Source organism: Salmo trutta, chromosome 1 (assembly GCF_901001165.1).
Source record: "Salmo trutta chromosome 1, fSalTru1.1, whole genome shotgun sequence".
NCBI lineage: Eukaryota > Metazoa > Chordata > Actinopteri > Salmoniformes > Salmonidae > Salmo > Salmo trutta.
Window position 1 is genome coordinate 80,553,637 of NC_042957.1, and position 23,638 is coordinate 80,577,274.

General features: G+C 44.3%; 1 protein-coding gene across 3 annotated transcripts; it reads left to right on the forward strand.

Moving 5' to 3' along the window:
• Positions 1 to 242: 242 nt before the first annotated feature.
• On the forward strand, positions 243 to 16,375 carry LOC115165865 (uncharacterized). Of its 3 annotated transcripts, XM_029719732.1 has the most exons (6): positions 243 to 476; positions 9,854 to 10,020; positions 11,877 to 11,987; positions 12,175 to 12,327; positions 12,406 to 13,048; positions 15,949 to 16,375. In XM_029719732.1, the coding sequence occupies exons 1-5, from the start codon at positions 359 to 361 to the stop codon at positions 13,036 to 13,038; spliced, it is 1,182 nt and encodes a 393-aa protein (XP_029575592.1). In that variant the 5' UTR covers positions 243 to 358; the 3' UTR covers positions 13,039 to 13,048; positions 15,949 to 16,375. The 3 variants fall into 3 exon arrangements, 2 of the variants coding, with proteins under 2 accessions (XP_029575592.1, XP_029576255.1); XM_029720395.1 differs by lacking the exon at positions 15,949 to 16,375 and having other exon boundaries at positions 12,406 to 13,221; XR_003870434.1 differs by lacking the exon at positions 9,854 to 10,020 and having other exon boundaries at positions 247 to 476.
• The last annotated feature ends 7,263 nt before the right edge of the window (positions 16,376 to 23,638 follow it).

Below are 23,638 nucleotides of genomic sequence, written 5' to 3' on the forward strand. Positions count from 1 at the left end.
GTGGATAATATTGTGGTGGGTGATTCTCACCTTCCTCTCTTAGTGAGGAAGTGAACAACTTAGGTCACTTGTGGGGTTGATATGACCCACAATTCAATATATATATATATATATATATTTATTATGCACCACACAACTGCCTCAGCAATACTGTAATGCAAACGCAGCGTTCCATCGGAAATGAATGTACTTCTGGTATACCAAAACGGTAAAAAAAAAAAAACAGTTGGTGTGATCGAGGCGTCGTCCTGGTCTGTTTCCCAAGCGTTCCCGGAAGTATCGCGATGTTGCGCCTCTAGGTTTAGAAACTGCTAGTACACTGCTTAATATCTATGGTGGAAAACGCCATATTTTCGAAATGGCATATCTCGAGTTCAAGTTTGAGGACCAAATAACAAAATACATTCGAGAACAAGAATTGGAAACGTCACTGAAATTCATAACATTGAGAAAGGACAAAAGCTTTGGGCAAAAGGGTAAGTTGTCTTTAAAAACATATACATGTATATAGCCTAATATTAGGTAGCTAGTAGCTTACTTTTGCTACTCATCTAAAATGACCTATAGCTGATGATACACTAGCCGAATAAATAAGACATTTTCATGAATTACTGTTGAAATAACTAAGTTACTTACGTGACAGCTAATGATACACTGGCCATTTTTTGGGGGGGGGGGGGGATAGTGCTATGCAATGTTGCTGGCAACGGAGTGGGGTTTGCCCGTCAGTCAGTCATTCCATGCTCGGTGTCATTAGCTGAGGGCTGAAACACGGACGTTGAAACGAAGCTCTTGCTAAAGGCGTCGGGATTCTTCCCAGCCGAAACATTTCGTAAAAGTTCATGCATATATTATGACATTTTGGCTGTTTTGTTCGTTTTGGAAATTGTTTCCAAAACGAAGTTAGTTCATCTGTGCTGTTTACAGTATGAGCATAGTGGGCAAAGCCAAGCACAAACTCAATTTGACCTTGCACTCCTAAACGCAATTTCTTAAAACTTTGGCAAAGCTTCAAGTCTGTAAAACTTAGCGCACTGTGCTCGTAACATATTGTACTTTTTGGACAGAAAAATTTATTGAGACCAGATGTTTAATCGACGAGAAAATTAGCAGAATGTCGGCCCAGTTTCAGCTTCTTCCTTCCGCTCCCACTACCCGCGACTGGACTTCCTGTCACTACCATATTTGGTGGTGAGAGAACGTTCTTTAGGGACGCTTCAGCTTTATAGTCCCTATGACGTGTCTGGTTCACCCTTTCGGTTCTGTGGTTCGGGCAAACAACATTTTTTTTTTAGTGGCAAGCCGAAGTCTAAGCCACTTTGTCGGTGATTGGTCATCAGTAAGGATTGTACAATAAAGGCTGCATTCCAAACACAGTCTCCCCTCAGCCCTCAAGTTAAGTGGACACTTCTGATGACATGCGTTGTGTTTTCAGCCACTAGTAGCTTGTGGGTGCTTTATATGTGCTACAGTCAATTATGATCATGTCAAATCAAACTATTTGTCACATGCACCGAACACAACAAGTGTAGACCTTACCGTGAAATGCTTACTTACAAGCCCTTAACCAACAGTGCAGTTCAAGAAGAGTTAAGAAAATATTTGCCAAATAAACTAAAGTAAAAAAATAATAAAAAGTAACACAATAACATAATAATAATGAGGCTATATACAGGGGGTACCGGTACAGAGTCAATGTGCCGGGATACAGGTCAGTTGAGGCCATTTGTACATGTAGGTAGGGGTGAAGTGACAATGCATAGACAATTAACAGAAAGTAGCAGCAGTGTACAAAACAAATGGGGGGGGGGGTGTCAATGTAAATAGTCCAGTGGCCATTTGATTAATTGCTCAGCAGTCTTATAGCTTGGGCTTTCCTCTGACACAGCCTATTATATAGGTCCTGGATTGCAGGAAGCTTGGCCCCAGTGATGTACTGGGCTGTACGCACTACCCTCTGTAGCGCCTTATGGTCAGATGCCGAGCAGTTGCCATACCAGGCGGTGATGCAACCGGTCAGGATGCTCTCGATGGTGCAGCTGTAAAACTTTTTGAGGATCTGGACCCATGCCAAATCTTTTCAGTCTCCTGAGGGGGAAAAGGTTTTGCCGTGCCCTCTTCACGACTGTCTTGGTGTGTTTGATGATAGATCGTTGGTGATGTGGACACCAAGGAACTTGACACTCTCGACCCGCTCCACTACAGCCTGTTCGGCGCGCCTTTTCCTGTAGTCCACGATCAGCTTCTTTGTCTTGCTCACATTGAGGGGGAGGTTGTTGTCCTGGCACCACAATGCCAGTTCTCTGACCTCCCTATAGGTTGTCTCACCGTTGTCGGTGATCAGGCCTACCACTGTTGTGTCGTCAGCAAACTTAATGATGGTGTTGGAGTCGTGTTTGGCCACGCAGTCGTGGGTGAACAGGGAGTACAGGAGGGGACTAAGTACACACCCCGAGGGGCCCCAGTGTTGAGGATCAGCGTGGCAGACATGTTGTTGCCTACCCTTACCACCTGGGGGCAGCCCGTCAGGAAGTCCAGGATCCAGTTGCAGAGGGAGGTGTTTAGTCCCAGGGTCCTTAGCTTAGAGATGAGCTTCGTGGGCACTATGGTGTTGAACGTTGAGCTGTAGTCAATGAACAGCATTCTCACATAGGTGTTCCTTTTGTCCAAGTGGGAAAGGGCAGTGTGGAGTGCGATTGAGATTGTGTCATCTGCGGATTTGTTGGGGCGGTATACAAATTGGAGTGGGTCTAGGGTATCCGAGAGGATGCAGTTGATCTGATAATCAGCCTTTCAAAGCACTTCATGGCTACTGACGTGAGTGCTATGGGGCGGTAATCATTTAGGCAGGTTATCTTCGCTTCCTTAGGCACAGGGACTATGGTGGTCTGCTTGAAACATGTAGGTATTACAGACTGTCAGGGAGAGGTTGAAAATTTCAGTGAAGACACTTGCCAGTTGGTCCGCGCATGCTCTGAGTACACGTCCTGGTAATCCATCTGGCCCCGCGGCTTTGTGAATGTTGAACTGTTTAAAGGTCTTGCTCACATCGGCTACCGAGAGTGTTATCACATAGTCATCCAGAACAGCTGGTGCTCTCGTGCATGCTTCAGTGTAATATTTTTCCAAGTCCTGCCACATCCGACGAGCGTCAGAGCCGGCGTAGTAGGATTCAATCTTAATCCTGTATTGACGATTTGCCTGTTTGATGGTTTGTCAGAGGGCATAGCGGGATTTCTATAGGCATCCGGATTAGTGTCCTGCTCCTTGAAAGCGGCAGCTCTAGCCTTTAGCTCAATGCGGATGTTGCTTGTAGTCAATGGTTTCTGTTTTGGATATGTACGTACGGTCACTGGGGGCAACGTCGTCGATGCACTTATTGATGAAGCCAATGACCGAGGTGGTATACTCCTCAATGCCATTGGATGAATCCCAGAACATATTCCATTCTGTGCTAGCAAAACAGTCCTGTAGCGTGGCGTCCGTGTCATCTGATCACATCCGTATTGAGTGAGTCACTGGTACTTCCTGCTGTAAGCGGGAATCGGGAGGATAAATTTATGGTCAGATTTGCCAAGTGGAGGGCGGGGGAGAGCTTTGTATGCATCTCTGTGTGTGGAGTATAGGTGGTCTAGAGCTTTTTTCCTCTGGTTGCACGTGACATGCTAGTAAAACTTTGGTAAAGCTGATTTAAGTTTGCCTGCATTAAAGTCCCCGGCCACTAGGGGCTCCGCTCCTGGGTGAGCATTTTCTTGTTTGCTTATGGCCTTAGAGTTGGTTGAGTGCGGTCTTAGTACCAGCATCGGTCTGTGGTGGTAAATAGACGGCTACGAATAATACAGATGAGAACTCTCTTGGTAGATAGTGTGGTCTACAGCTTATCATGAGGTGCTCTACCTCAGGTGAGCAATACCTCGAGACTTCTTTAATATTAGACATCGCACACCAGCTGTTATTGAAGAGGAAGAGGGGCTAAAAGCATGTCTGCGATTTGGGGATATATGCAATCTGTGTATTATTCTTAATTGAATTGCTCTAGTACGATTACATATAGATATTGTTTTTGCATATCTCTTCGTCAATGGTGACAGACAGTTCTTTCTCCCACACTTGTTTCACCCTCTGTGTGTCGACAGCAGAAAGGGACCTTAAAGCATCATAAAACAGACTTACAGACATTTTCCTTTGTGGGGAAAAAAAGCATTCTTTCAATGACAGACATATCAGGGTTGCCAATTAAGGTGGTGCTCTTCAGAATATAATGTCTTACTTGTAGGAAACGGAAAAAGTCCTGCTTTGGGAGTTGATATTTCTTGACCATCTGCTGAAATGACAATAAAATCTTATCCGCAAATGAGTCATTTAGTCTGCGTATGACCTTATTAAGCCAAAAGTTAAAGCCAGCATCCAGCAATCCTGGGCCAAAATCTGGGTTGTTAAGAATTGTGGTAAGAGCAGAGGTTAGTTTGGACCTTCCCAGGAAACGTTGAACTGACCTCCATACTTTGAGTGTGTTAAGTGTAATGGGGTTGTTACAGTGATCTTTTACAGACTTGAAACTTGTGAAAAATAAAATATCCTGTAAAGGGTATTTTGAAAGAGAAGTCTCAATGTCTAACCAAATAGGGGAGTCATCATTTGTGATCCAGTCTGAAATATAACATAGGTGGGCACACCACTGATAGAACCTGATATTGGGCAGATCCAAGCCGCCCATAGAACTTGGCAGCTGCAATATTGCCATCTTAAGTCTTGGCTTGCGTTTACTCCATATAAAGGAACTTAGCCATCCATTTACATCCTTTATTACCTTATTGGAGAGTAATACTGGGATCATTTGGATTGGGTAAAGTAGCCTAGGTAAAATATTCATTTTCAAGAGGGATATTCTACCCAACCATGAAATCGGAAGAGAGTTCCAGCGCTCCAGATCCCGTCTTATTGTGTCAAACAAGGGAACAAAATTGGCTTTGTACATTTGTTGGAATTTAGGAGTTACAAATATACCCAGACACATAAAACCTGAGGGAGACCATTTAAAAGGGAAGGGGGGAGAAGTATTAGGTACAGAGTGAAGGTTACCAAGTGGCATAGCCTCTGATTTAGTTAGGTTAATCTTGTAGCCTGAGAATTCACTGAATAATTCAATAATATTAATAAGAGATGTGATTGAAGTCTCGGGATTAGAAATTAATATCAGGACATCATCAGCATACAAGCTTATTTTATGGTGAACATCACCAATGAGCAGCCCTGTCTGGTACGTCTGTGTATAGAGAAGCTATTTGACCTTAGTCCATTAGTAAGGACAGCAGCCTGAGGGTCATCATATAAAACTTTCACCCATTTTATAAAGTTGTCCCCCAAATTTATTTAGAGCAAAGAATAGGTAAGACCACTCCACACGATCAAATGCTTTCTCAGCATCTAGGGAGAGGGCAAAGGTCTTTTTAAAGAGCATGCAAGCACATTTGTTCGGGTAAAGGTGTCCGTATGCTTTCCAGCCGAAACAGTTTGTGCATGTGTTATGATGACATTTTGTGATGTGTTTTTGTTCGTTTTGGTTTTCTGCAAGTTTTGTTTCCAGCTGTTCGGGCAAAAAAAACATTTATATTGAGAAATACTGCACCGGACATCTTAGTTAAGATATAAAATTGCATGACAAAAGCCTTCCGCATATGAAGAATCCCTATTGTTGACCAATCGCCGACGAAGGGGGCGTAGACTTCGGCTACAGACATCGGCAGGAACAGCCTTAAAAAACCCATGCTGAAGACCAAAATAACGACAATGTTATCATAATATATGCACATAGTGTTTCGGATGGGAAGCGGACGCCTTAAGACCTCCTCCGCAAAACCCCCCCAAAAAATCTGTAATTTTGACGTATCTTAAAGCCTTAGCAGACTGTATGATTTTAGCCGTCATATGCCACGCTTTTACCATCCCAGGCAAATGAGTGGATTTGGCTATTTCAGTCCATTGCCTACAAGTGTATAAAATAGAGCACACAGCCATGCAATCTCCATAGACAAACATTGGCAGTAGAATGGCCTTACTAAAGAGCTCAGTTTGTAGGGAGCTTCATGAAATGGTTTTCCATGGCTGAGCAGCCACACACAAGCCATTTTCACCATGCGCAATGCCAAATGTCAGCTGGAGTGGTGTAAAGCTCACTGCTATTGGACTCTGGAGCAGTGGAAATGTGTTCTCTGGAGTGATGAATCACGCTTCACCATCTGGCAGTCCAACGGACAAATCTGGGTTTGGTGGATGCCAAGAGCGCTACCTGTGCCAATGCGTAGTGCCAACTGTAAAGTTCGGTGGAGGAGGAATAATGGTCTGAGGCTGTTTTTCATTGTTCGGACTAGGCCCCTTAGTTCCAGTGAAGGGAAATCGTAACGCTACTTGCTTTAATTCATCAAAAAAGTTAGCTTATAACAATTAACCTTTTTTGTAGGATACACAAGGCAATTCTAGGTCTTGTGGCATATTTTGGTTAAACTTTCCCCAATTCATTGGAATTGCAACCCTCTGCATGCACAGTGCACTCTTCCATCACATGTACAGCTGATTCTCAAGATCTTGCACACTAATGAGATGCTATTGAGTCCAGACTACTACACTGTCTGAGCCAAGGACTACATGCTTTCTGGTAAGTTTTGATTACAATACTGGGTGGGGTGAATATATTTTATATGACATAATTTTTTGTTAACTAGTAAATATTAGCCTACAGCAAAGTGTGTTTACATTTCTAACTTGTTAACAATTTCTGCTAGTTAATTTTTGCTACCATGTTGGTTTTAGCTTGCTTGAGCCTGTTAACTGAGGAGTGTTAATTCACCTGTTTCCATACATGTTTCATTTTTAAAAATTGATCTTACAAAGGAGTTGTTTAATCTAACTGCTTAACTATTTATTTGTACATGGAATTGTATTTATTTTTTAAATGTTGTTTTCTTCTAATCTTTACAGGAAAATACCACGGGCACTATCTGATGTGTGGAAACATTTCACTGTAGCTAATGTAGAAGGAAAAGCTGTGTTCATTTGCAAATACTGTGCCAAATCATATGTGAAAAATGCAACAAAGATGCAGAATCATCTGGCCAAGTGCATAAAGTTCCCTCAGTGCTCACAACAAGTAACCTCTGACAAAAGTCCCTCTACTTCTATTCGAGGTGAAAATTATGAATCAGACACCTTATCGATAGCAACAACTCATGGTCCTCCTGGAATCAAGTTTTTTTTGACTCAATAGAGGAACGCAGTCAGAGAAATGCTGATGAATGTCTTGCTTGAGCTGTGTATGCAACTGGTTCACCTCTGATGCTCACAGGCAATGTGTATTGGAAGAGATTTCTGGATGTTCTTCACCCAGCATACACCCCTCCAAACAGACATGCTTTATCTACTCATTTGCTGGATGCAGAGTTCAACAGAGTTCAAGTGAAGGTCAAGCAAATCATAGAGAAAGCAGACTGTATTACAATCATCTCTGATGGGTGGTCGAATGTTTGTGGGCAAGGAATAATTAACTACATCATCTCCACCCCTCAACCAGTATTCTACAAGAGCACAGACACAAAGGACAACAGACACACCGGTCTCTACATTGCAGATGAGCTGAAGGCAGTCATCAATGCCCTTGGACCACAGAAGGTATTTGCACTGGTGACAGACAATGCTGCGAACATGAAGGCTGTTTGGTCTAAAGTGGAGGAGTCCTACCCTCACACCCATTGGATGTGCTGCTCATGCATTGAATCTGCTCCTCAAGGACATCATGGCACTGAAAACAATGGATACACTCTACAAGAGAGCCAATGAAATGGTTAGGTATGTGAAGGGTCATCAAGTTATAGCAGCAATCTCCCTCACCAAGCAAAGTGAGAAGAATAAGAGCACCACATTGAAGCTGCCCAGCAACACCCGTTGGGTTGGTGTTGTCATCATGTTTGACAGTCTCCTGGAGGGGAAGGAGTCTCTCCAAGAAATGGCCATATCACAGTCTGCCGATATGGACAGCCCCATCAAGAGGATCCTCCTGGATGATGTATTTTGGGAGAGAGTGGTAAACAGCCTGAAACTCCTGAAACCTATAGCAGTAGCATTATCTCCCTCAATCCGTGCAGTCTGATGTTCAGACTCTGCTTGCAGATGTAAGAGAAGATATCCGTACTGCCCTACCCACTTCACTGTTGCTCCAAGCAGAGGAAACTGCAGTTCTGAAATACATCAAAAAGTGTGAAGACTTCTGCCTGAAGCCCATACACGCCGCAGTGTACATGTTGAACCCCAAGTATGCTGGCAAGAGCATCCTGTCTGGTGCAGAGATCAACAAGGCCTATGGTGTCATCCCTACCGTGTCTCGCCACCTTGGCCTGGATGAGGGCAAGGTTCTTGGCAGTCTAGCGAAGTAAACTTCCAAGCAAGGGCTTTGGGATGGAGATGCAGTATGGCTGTCGTGCCAACATGTCTCATCAACCACCTGGTGGAAGGGACTTTGTGGATCTGAGGCTCTTTCCACTGTTGCCTCCATCATCCTCCAAATCCCACCAACATCAGCCGCCTCAGAGCGCAACTGGTCCTTGTTTGGGAACACACACACCAAAGCACGCAACATGCTGACCAATATAAGGGTTGAAAAATTGGTGGCCATCCGGACAAATTTGAGGCTTTTTGAGCCTGACAACGAGCCATCGTCAACAAGGTTGGAAAGTGACAGTGAAGATGAGATCTCAGAGTCTCATGGTCAAGAGGTGGAGGTCCAGGGAGAAGGAGGAGGGAGGGAGAAGGAGGTCCAGGGAGAAGACATGGAAGCCTGAGAGGAAGACAACCAAAGCTTTAGTCTAGAAACTATCATTTTACAGATGTATGTTGAAAACGTTTTTGGGAGATGCGATAGATCATTGGGGATCATTCGATATTCCCTTTCTTTTGTTGTTCAGTGAAATCATCCCATGTGAAAAGTCAACTCATTTTAATTAAAGTTCAATTCGTAACTAATTCGTTTTTTTTATTTCTACTAGAATGATTGAATAATTTGCAATTATGTCTACTTATGATAAGGTAAAATGTTTTCTGTTTCTGTCTCCATATGTTATGGTAAATATATCCAATGCAAAAAACATCTACATTTAAATGGTATTATTATTAATTTGCATATATTCCTGTTAATCCCCACGGAAAGTTTCCACCTCTGAATATTCCCCAAAATGTGCAACCCTAATGACAATACTTCCGTGCACAAAGCGAGGTACATACAGAAATGGTTTATCGAGATCTGTGTGGAAGAACTTGACTGGCCTGCACAGAGCCCTGACCTCAACCCCATCGAACATCTTTGGGATGTATTGGAAGGCCGACTGCGAGCCAGGCCATAATCGTCCAACATCAGTGCCCGACCTCACTAATGCTCTTTTGGCTGAATGGAAGAAAGTGCCCTCAGTAATGTTCCAACATCTAGTGGATATCCTTCCCAGCAGAGTGGAGGCTGTTATAGCAGGAAAGGGGGACCAAGTCCATATTAATACCCATGATTTTCGGAATGAGATGTTCGATGAGCAGGTGTCCACATTTTTTTTTTTTTTTATCGTGTAGTGTATAAGGTCCTTTGACTTTAAGGAGTGTAGGTGAGTCTACCATTACTCTTTAAGAGTACATTGATTGCAGCAACCAATGCTGCCATGGCAACGATGCTCAACTTCATTGCCTCAAAATTGCTAGTGCATCATCAGCATAAGGGATCCATTTCAAGAACAGATGAGTTATTTGACAGAGCAACTTATTTTCCCTACAAGCCTATCATTCTAATAGTAATATATCATATTGTTGACCTTTTTAACAGATGCACAGCCTTTGGCACGGAAAAAACTCAGCTGGGAGAGTAAAAGTATCCCGTTCAATGGTGTTCCATTTCAAGTTGTTGGCACAAAGACGTATGAATGCCACCAGGGCAAAGACAGACAGACAAAAGCCAAAGAGAAATATGCTGCTGAAAGAGACAAGAAGGAAGTAAGTTCAGAGACGGATCACTGTCATTTACACCATACACTTTATAACATTTAATTTGAATAATGTTGAAGTACTAACAATGGAATGTTCCTCAATAAGATGGGACTTTAAACGGTTGTCCTAACTCTGGTCACTAAAGATCCCATGGCACTTATTGCAAGAGTATGTAGGTGGGGTTAGGGTGGTGAGTTTCCCTGTACACTGTAAAGAGCTTTGGGTGTCTAGAAAAGTGCTATATACAGTACCAGTCGAAAGTTTGGACACACCTACTCATTCCAGGGTTTTTCTTTATTTTTACTATTTTATACATTGTAGAATTATAGTGACGACATCAACTATGAAATAACACACATGGAATCATATAGTAACCAAGAAAGTGTTAAACAAATGAAAATATATTTTATGAGATACTTCAAAGTCGCCACCCTTTGCCTTGATGACAGCTTTGCACACTCTTGGCATTCTCTCAACCAGCTTCAAGAGGTAGTCACCTGGAATGCATTTCAATTAACAGGTGTGCCTTGTTAAAAGTTAATTTGTGGAATTTCTTTCCTTCTTAATGCGTTTGAGCCAATCAGTTGTGTTATGACAAGGTAGGGGTGGTATACAGAAGATAGCCCTATTTGGTAAAAGACCAAGTCCATATTATGGCAAGAACAGCTCAAATAAGCAAAGACAAACGACAGTCCATCATTACTTTAAGACATGAAGGTCAGTCAATTCAGAAAATTTCAAGAACTTTGAAAGTTTCTTAAAGTGCAGTTGCAAAAACCATCAAGCGCTATGATGAAACTGTCTCTTGAGGACCGCCATAGGAAAGGAAGACCCAGAGTTACCTCTCCTGCAGAGGATAAGTTCATTTGAGTTTCCAGCCTTAGAAATTGCAGCCCAAATTATTGCATAACAGACTTCAAGTAACAGACACATCTCAACATCAACTGTTCAGAGGAGACTGCGTGAATCAGGCCTTTCATGGTCGAATTGCTGCAAAGAAACCACTACTAAAGGACACCAATAAGAAGAAGAGACTTGCTTGGGCCAATAAACACGAGCAATGGATGTTAGACCGGTGGAAATCTGTCCTTTGGTCTGAGTCCAAATTTGAGATTTTTGGTTCCAACCGCCGTGTCTTTGTGAGACGCAGAGTAGGTGAACGGATGATCTCCGCATGTGTGGTTCCCACCATGAAGAATGGAGGAGGAGGTGTGATGGTATTTGTCTGGCTTTGCTGGTGACACTGTCAGTGATTTTTATTTAGAATTCAAGGCACACTTAACCAGCATGGCTATCACAGCATTCTGCAGCGATACGCCATCCCATCTGGTTTGAGCTTAGTGAGACTCATTTGTTTTTCAACAGGACAATGACCAAACACACCTCCAGGCTGTGTAAGGGCTATTTGACCAAGAAGGAGAGTGATGGAGTGCTGCAGCAGATGACCTGGCCTCCACAATCACCCGACTTCAACCCAATTGAGATGGTTTGCGATGAGTTGGACCGCAGAGTGAATGAAAAGCAGCCAACAAGTGCTCCGCATATGTGGAAAACTCTCTCAAGACTGTTGGAAAAGCATTCCAGGTGAAGCTGGTTGAGAGAATGCCAAGAGTGTGCAAAACTGTCAAAGGCAAAGGGTGGCTACTTTGAAGAATCTAAAATATATTTGGAATTGTTTAACACTTTTTTGGTGACTACGTGATTCCATATGTGTTATATCATAGGTTTGATGTCTTCACTATTATTCTACAATGTAGAAAATAGTAGAAAATGTATGTAGACAAGTGAATGAGTAGGTGTGTCCAACCTTTTGACTGGTATTTTTTTTAAATTATTATTAAATGTTTTGCCATCTTCCATAGCGTGAAGACCATACCTTTCTACAGAAACGGAAACTGGTACAAAATACCAAAAAGGTGGACTGCAAGGCTATAATAAACATCGCCCACGTTATTCGCTTTCCTGATTTTGAGGTAAATATGAAAAAGTTAAGGTCTACGCCTACTGTTGGTCAAAGTCTTAAGGCCGTGTTTACACAGGCAGCCCATTTCCAATTATGGATAAAAGAGCTGATCTGATTGGTGAAATGTGTGAATCAGCCTAACACCGTACATAGTAACAGTACATATGTAACAAATACCACATTTTTTTTATGTCTAGATTGAGGAAAGTACAGTGTGCTCTAAAAAGGAGGCCTCCCAAATTCTGAAGGCAGCACTAAGTGAAACACCCAGCTCCGTGAAGGCAGAGGTTGTCTACTGCGTCAGGTTCCCCTCCCTCTCTGAGCACAGCTCACATGCAGTTGTTGGCGAGGTAAATATAACTATAGAGTGTTGGTTAAGTTACCCACTGACCCCTTTATGATAAACCCATGTATTGTTTCTCCAACAGGCAGCTTATGTTAGGGAAGCTGTAGATGCCAGGCTGAGAGAGAAGATTGAGCAGCTGACTCTGTCTGGTGTGAGAAAGATGACTGAAATGAAGTGTCATCTGAACACCTTTGTAGTGGAAGAGCTTTTCCATGGAGAGCAGCCCCCTCCACCTACTCGCAGGCGCTATTACCCCACTGACAGTGACATAAGAAATGTCATGTTTAAGACCAAGCAGGCCACCAGAGACTCCAACATTGACCGTCCATACGAAGGTCCATCTGGAAGAGGAAAGAACAGGTCCTCTAGGAAGCTGTTGCGGTTACGGAGGCAATGTGCAGGATATCTTAAAGAGATCACAGAACTCACTTATCATCTCCAAGAGGAACAGTACGTGACTGATCTGTCTTCACAGCTCAGAAGCGTGTTGCTGGATATGAAGGCCCATGTTCCACAGGATAAAGGCCTTCCACTGACCTTTTCTCCAAGGAAGAGAAAAGCTGAGACGGACATGGAACCCCTACCAACCAAGAGTGTGTCACACCCTTTCATAGATGGGTTAGAACAGCATACAGAGGACATAGTGAGTGTGGATACGTTGTTGGCATTGAGCCTAGGGCTGAGGACCGAGTGTGTGGTTTCTGCCACCAATTGAGTATATTTTGGTTAGTGTAACTTTTATTTCAACTAATATTTAACATTCTGTCAACACAACTTGATGGGGGGGGGGTCAAGAGGGGGACGCAATCTTAGGGCAGGTTAGTTTTGAATCTTGTTCTGGAGGCAGCGCTGCAGAGTGCTCACTAGCTGGCACAGTCATAAAATGTCATTTTAAACCTAACCGTAACCACACTGCTAACCCTCATTTCTAACCTTAAATTTGCTTTTTGATCTTAATTTTTGTTTGTATGAATTTTGACAAGTATTCAGACACCTTCCCTTTTTTCACATTTTGTTACGTTACAATCTAATTCTAAAATGGATTCAATTGTTATTTTCCTCATTAATCTACACACAATACCCCATAATGACTGAGCAAAAACAGGTCTAGAAATGTTAGCAATTATTATATTTTTTTTATAAAAATGAAATATCATATTTACATAAGTATTCAGACCCTTTACTCAGTACTTTGTTGAAGCACCTTTTGCAGCGATTACAGCCTTGAGTCTTCTTGGGTATGACGCTACATGCTTGGCACACCTGTATTTTGGCAGTTTCTCCCATTCTTCACTACAGATCCTCTCAAGCTCTGTCAGGTTATTTTCAGGTCTCACAGCTATTTTCAGGTCTCTCCAGAGATGTTCGATCGGATTCAAGTCCGGGCTCTGGCTGGGCCACTCAAGGACATTCAGAGACTTGTCCCGAAGCCACTCCTATGTTGTCTTGGCTGTGTGCTTAGGGTCGTTGTCCTGTTGGAAGGTGAACCTTCGCTCCAGTCTGAGGTCCTGAGCTCTCTGGAGCAGGTTTTCATCAAGGATCTCTCTGTACTTTGGTCCGTTCATCTTTCCCTTGATCCTGACTAGTCTCCCAGTCCCTGCCGCTGAAAAACATCCCCACAGCATGATGCTGCCACCACCATGCTTCACTGTAGGGATGGTGCCAGGTTTCTTCCAGGTGTGATGCTTGGCATTCAGGCCAAAGAGTTCAATCTTGGTTTCATCAGACCAGAGAATCTTGTTTCTCATGGTCTGAGAGTCCTTTAGGTGCCTTTTGGCAAACTCCAAGCTGGCTGTCATGAGCATGTTATTGAGGAGTGGCTTCCATCAGGCTACTCTACCATAAAGGCCTGATTGGTGGAGTGCTGCAGAGATGGTTGTCCTTCTGGAAGGTTCTCCCATCTCCACAGAGGAGCTCTGTCAGAGTGACCATCGGGTTCTTGGTCACCTCCCTGACCAAGGCCCTTCTCTCCTGATTGCTCTGTTTGGCCGGTCGGCCAGCTCTAGGAAGAGTCTTGGTGGTTCCAAACTTCTTCCATTTTAAGTATAATGGAGGCCACTGTGTTCTTGGGGACCTTCAATGCTGCAGACATTTTTTGGTACCCTTCCCCAGATCTGTGCCTCGACAAAATCATGTCTCGGAGCTTTACAGACAATTCCTTCAACCTCATCGCTTGGTTTTTGCTCTGACATGCACTGTCAACTGTAGGACCTTATATAGACAGGTGTGTGCCTTTCCAAATCATGTCCAATCAACTGATTTTACCACAGGTGGACTCCAGTCAAGTTGTAGAAACATCTCAAGGATGATCAATGGAAACAGGATGCACCTGAGCTCAATTTTGAGTCTCATAGCAAAGGGTTCGAACATATTTTATTTTTTGCAAACATTTCTAAAAACCTGTTTTCGCTTTGTCATTTTGGGTTTATTTTTATTATTTATTTTATTTTTTGGTGTAGCTTGAAGGCTGTAATGTAACAAAAATAAAGTGAAGGGGTCTGAATACTTTCTGAATTCACTGGAGCCAATTTGGACTTGGCTCCGGAAATGTGGAAATGGCTCCGTTCTGCCTCCAGGACAAGAATCATGACAAGTGTCAACCTGCTATCTGAGGTGGGAGGGGTCTGAAATATTGCATAGATGGCTAGCCCACCTTAACTCAAACATTTGAATGAGCTTAATCAGTTTGTAACAAAGGTGTTCATATGCAGCAGTCTTAACCATTAGCACATACCACTCCTGTACTGTATCAATGTCATGGCTCTTCTATTTAGGGGGGTATAATTTTGCAGGCACAGAGCAGGGTAGTTTGTGTTCCATCCCCAGTGTAGTTTTCCACATGTTTCAGTTCAGAGGGATTTGAGAGTAGGAACAGTCTTGGGCCAAAGGGAATCATCCAGAACTGTTGTAAATGTGGGCATGTCCTTAACACGTTACCCAGGGTGCCTTTGTCCTGGTTGCATCCCCAGCAGTCAGGAGAGTCCAGTAGAACCTGTGGATGGTTGTCAACGGAGATAGCCTTGACCGCAGCTCTCTTGCAACGGCCTTATTGGACCTCAGTATGTTTTGCCATTCCTCATCTGTGAAGGATACGTCCATATGGCTCCCGAGTGGCGCAGCGGTCTAAGGCCCTGCATCTCAGTACTAGAGGAGTCACTACAGACCCTGGTTCCATTCCAGGCTGTATCACAGTGGTCTAAGGCACTGCATCTCAGTGCTAGAGGCATCACAACAGACCCTGGTTCCATTCCAGGCTGTATCACAGTGGTCTAAGGCACTGCATCTCAGTGCTAGAGGCATCACAACAGACCCTGGTTCCATTCCAGGCTGTATCACTGGTCTAAGGCCCTGCATCTCAGTACTAGAGGGTCACTACAGACCCTGGTTCCATTCCAGGCTGTATCACAACTGGCTGTTATTGTGAGTCCCATAGGGTGGCGCACAATTGGCCCAGTGTCGTCCGGATTTGGCCAGTGTAGGCAGTCATTGTAAATAAGAATTTGTTCTTAACTGACTTGCCTAGTTAAATAAAGGTTAAATAAAGTATTTTCCCATGCAATCTGATTGGGGACTTTAGGTTGAGTAGAGTATATTATAATATGAGACCTTGTCTCCTTTCCCATAGTGTTCAATGATCTTCATAGGGATGGATATCTGATGAAACGGGTAGTCCAGGCCCCAGGGATATCTGATGAAACGGGTAGGCCAGGCCCCGGGGATATCTGATGAAACGGGTAGGCCAGGCCCCAGGGATATCTGATGAAACGGGTAGGCCAGGCCCCAGGGATATCTGATGAAACGGGTAGCCCAGGCCCTAGTGATATCTGATGAAACGGGTGGTCCAGGGATATCTGATGAAACGGGTAGTCCAGGCCCCGGGGATATCTGATGAAACGGGTGGTCCAGGGATATCTGATGAAACGGGTAGCCCAGGGATATCTGATGAAACGGGTAGCCCAGGCCCCAGGGATATCTGATGAAACGGGTGGTCCAGGCGCCAGGGATATCTGATGAAACGGGTAGTCCAGGCGCCGGGGATATCTGATGAAACGGGTAGCCCAGGGATATCTGATGAAACGGGTAGCCCAGGCCCCAGGGATATCTGATGAAACGGGTAGCCCAGGGATATCTGATGAAACGGGTAGCCCAGGCCCCAGGGATATCTGATGAAACGGGTGGTCCAGGCCCCAGGGATATCTGATGAAACGGGTAGGCCAGGCCCCAGGGATATCTGATGAAACGGGTGGTCCAGGGATATCTGATGAAACGGGTAGTCCAGGGATATCTGATGAAACGGGTAGTCCAGGGATATCTGATGAAACGGGTGGTCCAGGCCCCAGGGATATCTGATGAAACGGGTGGTCCAGGGATATCTGATGAAACGGGTGGTCCAGGGATATCTGATGAAACGGGTGGTCCAGGGATATCTGATGAAACGGGTGGTCCAGGCGCCAGGGATATCTGATGAAACGGGTAGCCCAGGCCCCAGTGATATCTGATGAAACGGGTGGTCCAGGGATATCTGATGAAACGGGTGGTCCAGGCCCCAGGGATATCTGATGAAACGGGTAGGCCAGGCCCCAGGGATATCTGATGAAACGGGTGGTCCAGGGATATCTGATGAAACGGGTAGCCCAGGCCCCAGGGATATCTGATGAAACGGGTAGCCCAGGCCCTAGTGATATCTGATGAAACGGGTGGTCCAGGCCCCGGGGATATCTGATGAAACGGGTGGTCCAGGCCCCGGGGATATCTGATGAAACGGGTGGTCCAGGGATATCTGATGAAACGGGTGGCCCAGGCGCCAGGGATATCTGATGAAACGGGTGGTCCAGGCGCCAGGGATATCTGATGAAACGGGTGGTCCAGGCGCCAGGGATATCTGATGAAACGGGTAGTCCAGGCCCCAGGGATATCTGATGAAACGGGTAGTCCAGGCCCCAGGGATATCTGATGAAACGGGTGGTCCAGGCCCCAGGGATATCTGATGAAACGGGTAGCCCAGGCCCTAGTGATATCTGATGAAACGGGTGGTCCAGGCCCCGGGGATATCTGATGAAACGGGTGGTCCAGGCCCCAGGGATATCTGATGAAACGGGTGGTCCAGGCCCCAGGGATATCTGATGAAACGGGTGGTCCAGGGATATCTGATGAAACGGGTGGTCCAGGGATATCTGATGAAACGGGTGGTCCAGGCCCCAGGGATATCTGATGAAACGGGTGGTCCAGGCCCCAGGGATATCTGATGAAACGGGTGGTCCAGGGATATCTGATGAAACGGGTAGGCCAGGCCCTAGTGATATCTGATGAAACGGGTGGTCCAGGCCCCAGGGATATCTGATGAAACGGGTAGGCCAGGCCCTAGTGATATCTGATGAAACGGGTGGTCCAGGGATATCTGATGAAACGGGTAGCCCAGGCCCTAGTGATATCTGATGAAACGGGTGGTCCAGGCCCCGGGGATATCTGATGAAACGGGTGGTCCAGGCCCCAGGGATATCTGATGAAACGGGTGGTCCAGGCGCCAGGGATATCTGATGAAACGGGTGGTCCAGGCGCCAGGGATATCTGATGAAACGGGTAGTCCAGGCCCCAGGGATATCTGATGAAACGGGTGGTCCAGGGATATCTGATGAAACGGGTAGGCCAGGCCCCAGGGCATAGCATGTGCCTTAGCTTTAGGTGTTTCCAAAAGTACAGTGTCTCTGTGTGGACTGTAACAGGGTTGAAATTTTATCTTAAATCAGACAAAGAATCTGCCAATTTCAAAAAAAATTTAAAGTAAAAATCTAACATGAAGATGTCAATTGTTTGTCTACATGCAATGTTAAAAACAATGCAGATATTGGAGTAAACCTATTTTTGGTTAAGACAAGTAACTATGAGTAAGGGCCACCATCCAAAACCTATTTCTCCCCAGGAGACTGAAAAGATTTGGCATGGGTCCTCAGATCCTCAAAAGGTTTTACAGCTTCACCATCGAGAGCATCCTGACGGGTTGCATCACTGCCTTGTATGGCAACTGCTCAGCCTCCGACTGCTAGGCACTACAGAGGGTAGTGCGTACGGCCCAGTACATCACCGGGGCCAAGCTTCGTGCCATCCAGGACCTCTATACCGGGCAGTGTCAGAGGAAGGCCCTAAAAATTGTCAAAGATTCCAGCCACCCAAGTCATAGACTGTTCTCTCTGCTACCGCACGGCAAGCGGTACCGGAGCGGCAAGTCTAAGTCCAAGAGGCTTATTTGCACATTAACTCTGTACTGGTACCCCCTGTATATAGCCCCGCTATTGTTATTTACTGCTGCTCTTTAATTATTTGTTATTCTTAAAACTGCATTGTTGGTTAAGGGCTTGTAAGTAAGCATTTCACTGTAAGGTTTACTACACCTGTTGTATTCGGCACATGTGACTAATAAAATGTGATTTGATTTGAACATCATGATAAGCTTGCAAGCTGAGTTTGAATAAGAGATCCTTCGGACAGAACAGTGTGTAGCACAGGAGGGGTCTGAAATCTGAGTTTTGAAGGCTTACTAAAGGAGTTCCCCAGGGCTCAATGTTAGGTCCGATCCTTTTTACACTGTATATAAATTATATAGGGAAGACTGACTGCAAATCTTCATCTGTATGCTGATGACACCATGAGGCTGTTCAAAAGCAACTTTTTCCAATTGAAACTTGTGCTTTAATGCAAGCAAGAGTAAATGTATGGTTTTCTCTTCTCTGAAAGTAGACAGGTGGAGTCACTTTCAGATTTTAACTCTAAAAGGCCAGCAAATTGATAGGGTTACCTATAAGTAATTTGGGATTTGGTTAGATGAAAAGCTGAATTTTAAACGGCACATTAATAACTTGACCAAGAAACTGAAGTTGAAATAGGGTTTTTATTTTAGGAACAAATCTTGTTTTTCAATGTCAGTCAGAAAGGATCTTATTCAAAGCGCTTTTTTAAACTCTGTGCTGGATTATGGTGATATTGTCTTTATGCAGGCCTCAGCAAGTAGGCCTACTTTAACTCTGGATACAGTGCATTATGGTCAGGGCCGGATTAATGCAGGGGTTTACCGGGGCTGAAGCCCCTGGGCGCAGGCCCATGGGGGGCCCAAGTTTTTCAGCAAAACAAAATCCAGTCTATATTATGTACTGGTGCCTACTATTTCTTAATCTGGCCCTGATTCTGGTGGTTTTAAGACAGGGTTTCACAAAGTCAATCCTGCCACCCCCCCCCCCCCCCCCCCCCCCCCACCCCGCTTTAAGATGTATCACCAATGCAAGATCACTCACCCATCACTGTGAGTTGTACGCCTTGGTGCAATGGAGCGTTCCATCCACAAGGAGGCTAAAGCACTGGTAGCGTTGATAGGACAACTCCCTGTGTACCTCTTTGTTCCTTACTGACCAGATTAGTCACTCGTGCCCCGTTGTCTTGCTAGTCGGAACTAGGAAACTAGGATTTATTTCCGACTTACTGATTCGTTGAATGCGGCACGTGTATAACTACAACCAGTTAGCAAGTCAGAAATTCAGAGTTTCCTAGTTCCGACTACCACATGAACACGGCATCAATACAGTCTTGGTTCACAGTCTGCTGTCCTTGTCTTTTCCTCAGGCTAGAACTGAGATGGGGAAAACCAATCTTTTTCCCATAATTCCCCTTCATCCTGGAACATTCTTCAAAAGATATTAAAGTCAGAGTCTATTTTTAACACTGATCGAAGCCAATGTTTTTGATGGCCTCAGTTTTTAATCTGTATCTGTAACTTGTGATACTTTGTCTTTTGTGTTTATTTTATTATTTTTTACATTTTATGGACATGCTGCTATTTCCCTGTTTTGCCTTCTTGGTCGTCCTTTGCAAAAGAGGTTTCTAACGTCAATGGGTCTTTAGGCCTACCTGGTTAAATAAATAAAACACTCTGCATTTAGAACGGTTGGTTTTATTCTAGATAATAAATAACCACATCATTAATTGATCACTAGATGACAAATACGTGTCGCGGTAGGTATATAAATACGTGTCGCGGTAGGTATATAAATACGTGTCGCGGTAGGTATATACATACGTGTCGCGGTAGGTATATAAATACGTGTCGCGGTAGGTATATACATACGTGTCGCGGTATGGTATATATATATGTGTCGCAGTAGGTATATAAATACGTGTCGCGGTAGGTATATACATACGTGTCGCGGTAGGTTTATACATGCGTGTCGCGGTAGGTTTATACATGCGTGTCGCGGTAGGTATATACATACGTGTCGCGGTAGGTATATAAATACGTGTCGCGGTAGGTATATAAATACGTGTCGCGGTAGGTATATAAATACGTGTCGCGGTAGGTATATAAATACGTGTCGCGGTAGGTATATAAATACGTGTCGCGGTAGGTTTATACATACGTGTCGCGGTAGGTTTATACATACGTGTCGCGGTAGGTATATAAATACGTGTCGCGGTAGGTATATACATACGTGTCGCGGTAGGTATATACATACGTGTCGCGGTAGGTATATACATGCGTGTCGCGGTAGGTATATAAATACGTGTCGCGGTAGGTATATAAATACGTGTCGCGGTATGTCGGGACCAGGACATTAAAAGGGTCGGGACTGATGGCCTGTTTACGTTTCTACTGTTGTGGCTAGATGGTGTTGGACTACAGCTCAATGATACGCAGCATCATCTGGATACTTTATTTAACCTTTATTTAACTAGACAAGTCAGTTAAGAACACATTCTTATTTACAATGACAGCCTACACCGGCCAAACCCAGGACAACGCTGGGCCAATTGTGCGCCGCCCTATGGGACTCCCAATCACGGCCGGTTGTGATACAGCCTGGAATCAAACCAGGGTCTGTAGTGACGCCTCTAGCACTGAGATGCAGTGCCTTAGACCGCTGCGCCACTCGGGAGCCCTTTAAATATGTGTGCAACAAAAGTTTAACATTCAACTTCTGCTACCATTTCTGTCAAGCTGTCTTTGCATACAGTTTGATGCATATGTTAGATAAATCCAATGTGTGCACCACACAGAACGCACTGCAACTGCCTCTGCAACACAATGCTGCAAGGCAAACACAGCGTTCCATTGGAAATGAATGTACTTCTGGTGTACCAAAATGCAATAACTCTGTGATCAAGGAGTGCGTCTATCATAATCCGAAAGTTGTATTCCCATGCACAGCAATGTTCTAGAATATTGGACCGTTGTCTTTCATACTTCAAATTCTCAGCGTCGCTGAAGCAGTTTCTCCAACTGTCAACGCATTCAAATGAATAGAGGACAGGTAGGCCTACTGGAGCTGCGTTGGTTGGGAATTGTGGGGAGGTTCACGCCTCGATCACAGCGACAGCGTCATTGCATTTTGGTACACCAGAAGTACATTCATTTCCAATGGAACGCTGTGTTTGCCCTGCAGCATTGCAGTGGCAGTGCGTTCTGTGTGGTGCATATGTTGGATTTATTGAACATAAGCGTCAAACTGTGTGTAGATGGCTTGACAGAAATAGCAGTATAGGTGAATGTTGAACTTTTGTTGCCCACATATCTAGGTTATGCTGCGTACTATTTTGCGCATTGACGCTGTCGGTGTGATCAAGGCGTCAGTCTGTGTCCCCCACCCACCCGGATGGTTGTCTCAGAACTGCATAGCTACGTCAACAATGGGAAACCAGATTATTTTAACCTGCAAAGTTAATTATCCTAAACCGCTACGTAAACAGACCATCAGTCCCGACATACCATCATGCTGCGTTCAAGACAACTGGGAACTTGGAAATCGCCAACCTCCGACTTTACTTTACTGACTTTATCTCTGACAGGGAAAATTTGTTTTTAACAGTCATCCAACTCAAGTCGGAAACCCTCTGACCTGAAGGTCATTGAAATAAGGATTTGACCTCAGTTTTTTCTGAATTCCCAGTTGTCCTGAAACAACAATTGTCTATTAAATTAACAAGATATTGAGTGACCACTCTAACAATGGAAATACATGTCCCCCAAGATGGAGGTGGTGAGATCAGGTGGGACCGTTCTAGCCAAAGAGAGGGCAGATACACTGCGAACAACAGGCCATTGCGATAGATACAGGACTCATTCTTGTATCTGCCATTTTTAGCTCTTATCTCCATTTTAAAGTAGTACGTTTTTCTTCTTCATTGGATAATTGCACCCAACTCATAGAAATCCCCACCCTACTTTAAAATGGTGAAACTGGATGCCTTTACGCTAAAACGGTTTATTCCCATGAGTTCTCTATCTAACTCTATGACAACAGGCACAACTCAGATATAACAGGTGTGTAGTGTTGGAGGAGGCGAAGGTAGGTACACTTCCTCACCTTTTTCAGGTTGATAATACACCGAAAATTTATTCAGATTCGAAATATATTATATTTAATTATCACAAAAGTTCCATGAACAACGATTGAATGCCAACCAAATAAATATGTAAGCTACAGCAGCCTACAGGTCTTTTCTCTGGTGGTGGCGAGAAACATGAGGAACGGCCCTGCATCTCAACCAATAGCCAATATAGGCTAAATATCCAAAGCAGGACTACAGCAACTTCCAGAGAGGGTCAGGCTCCGTTGGGCTTTGCTGTGGCCACTCTGGGTTGGGTGTCCTCGGAAGAACGGTGTGACTCTAACCAAGCGGTAACATATCGTTTTGGGTTCCACTGTGCAAGAGGGGTCGATGGAGTTTTATGAACATCAAGGCAGACACGGTGAATTTAGATATATTTTTTTTATGTTCTGATTGGCCAAAGTTCTCAATCCTCCAAAATCTAATATTATTGGTCAAATACACATGGTTAGCAGATGTTATTGCGAGTGTAGCGAAATGGGCCTTTGCATTGCACACATGTAGCCTACAGTTCTACCTTGGTATGTCAGGGTGGGAAATGTGAATTGGGCCAAGTTGGAGGGTAATAATGCATTTAGGTTCTAGTTTATTGAGATGTGTGAATGCACCACACCAAAATATGGATTTTATGGCTGTTTTAAAACGAATTTCCTGCAATTCATACGTAGTGTTAGGGTTTGACCAACTATTTGTTTGCATAACCTATATAATATAACAAAGAAGCTATGCTATAATATTACGTTTATACTCTATATGATAAGAGCATACTGCTGTGTGAGAGGAAGGGGCTCATGGGATGGTGAGTCATATGGAAAGAATGCAGATGCTGTAAATCAGGGATATGGAAGAGCTTGTTAAAAGATCAGGGCAGGATATGGGTGAAATGTATACGCGGAGGGGTGTCGGGGTTTTAGAGAACTGTGCATTGTACCGTCACAAGAGAA

Coding starts and splice junctions, on each gene's coding strand:
- LOC115165865 (XM_029719732.1), top strand. CDS start 359: ATGGCATATCTCGAGTTCAAGTTTGAGGACCAAATAACAAAATACATT. Junction 477..9,853: donor CAAAAGCTTTGGGCAAAAGG/GTAAGTTGTCTT, acceptor CCTTTTTAACAG/ATGCACAGCCTTTGGCACGG. Junction 10,021..11,876: donor CTGAAAGAGACAAGAAGGAA/GTAAGTTCAGAG, acceptor CATCTTCCATAG/CGTGAAGACCATACCTTTCT.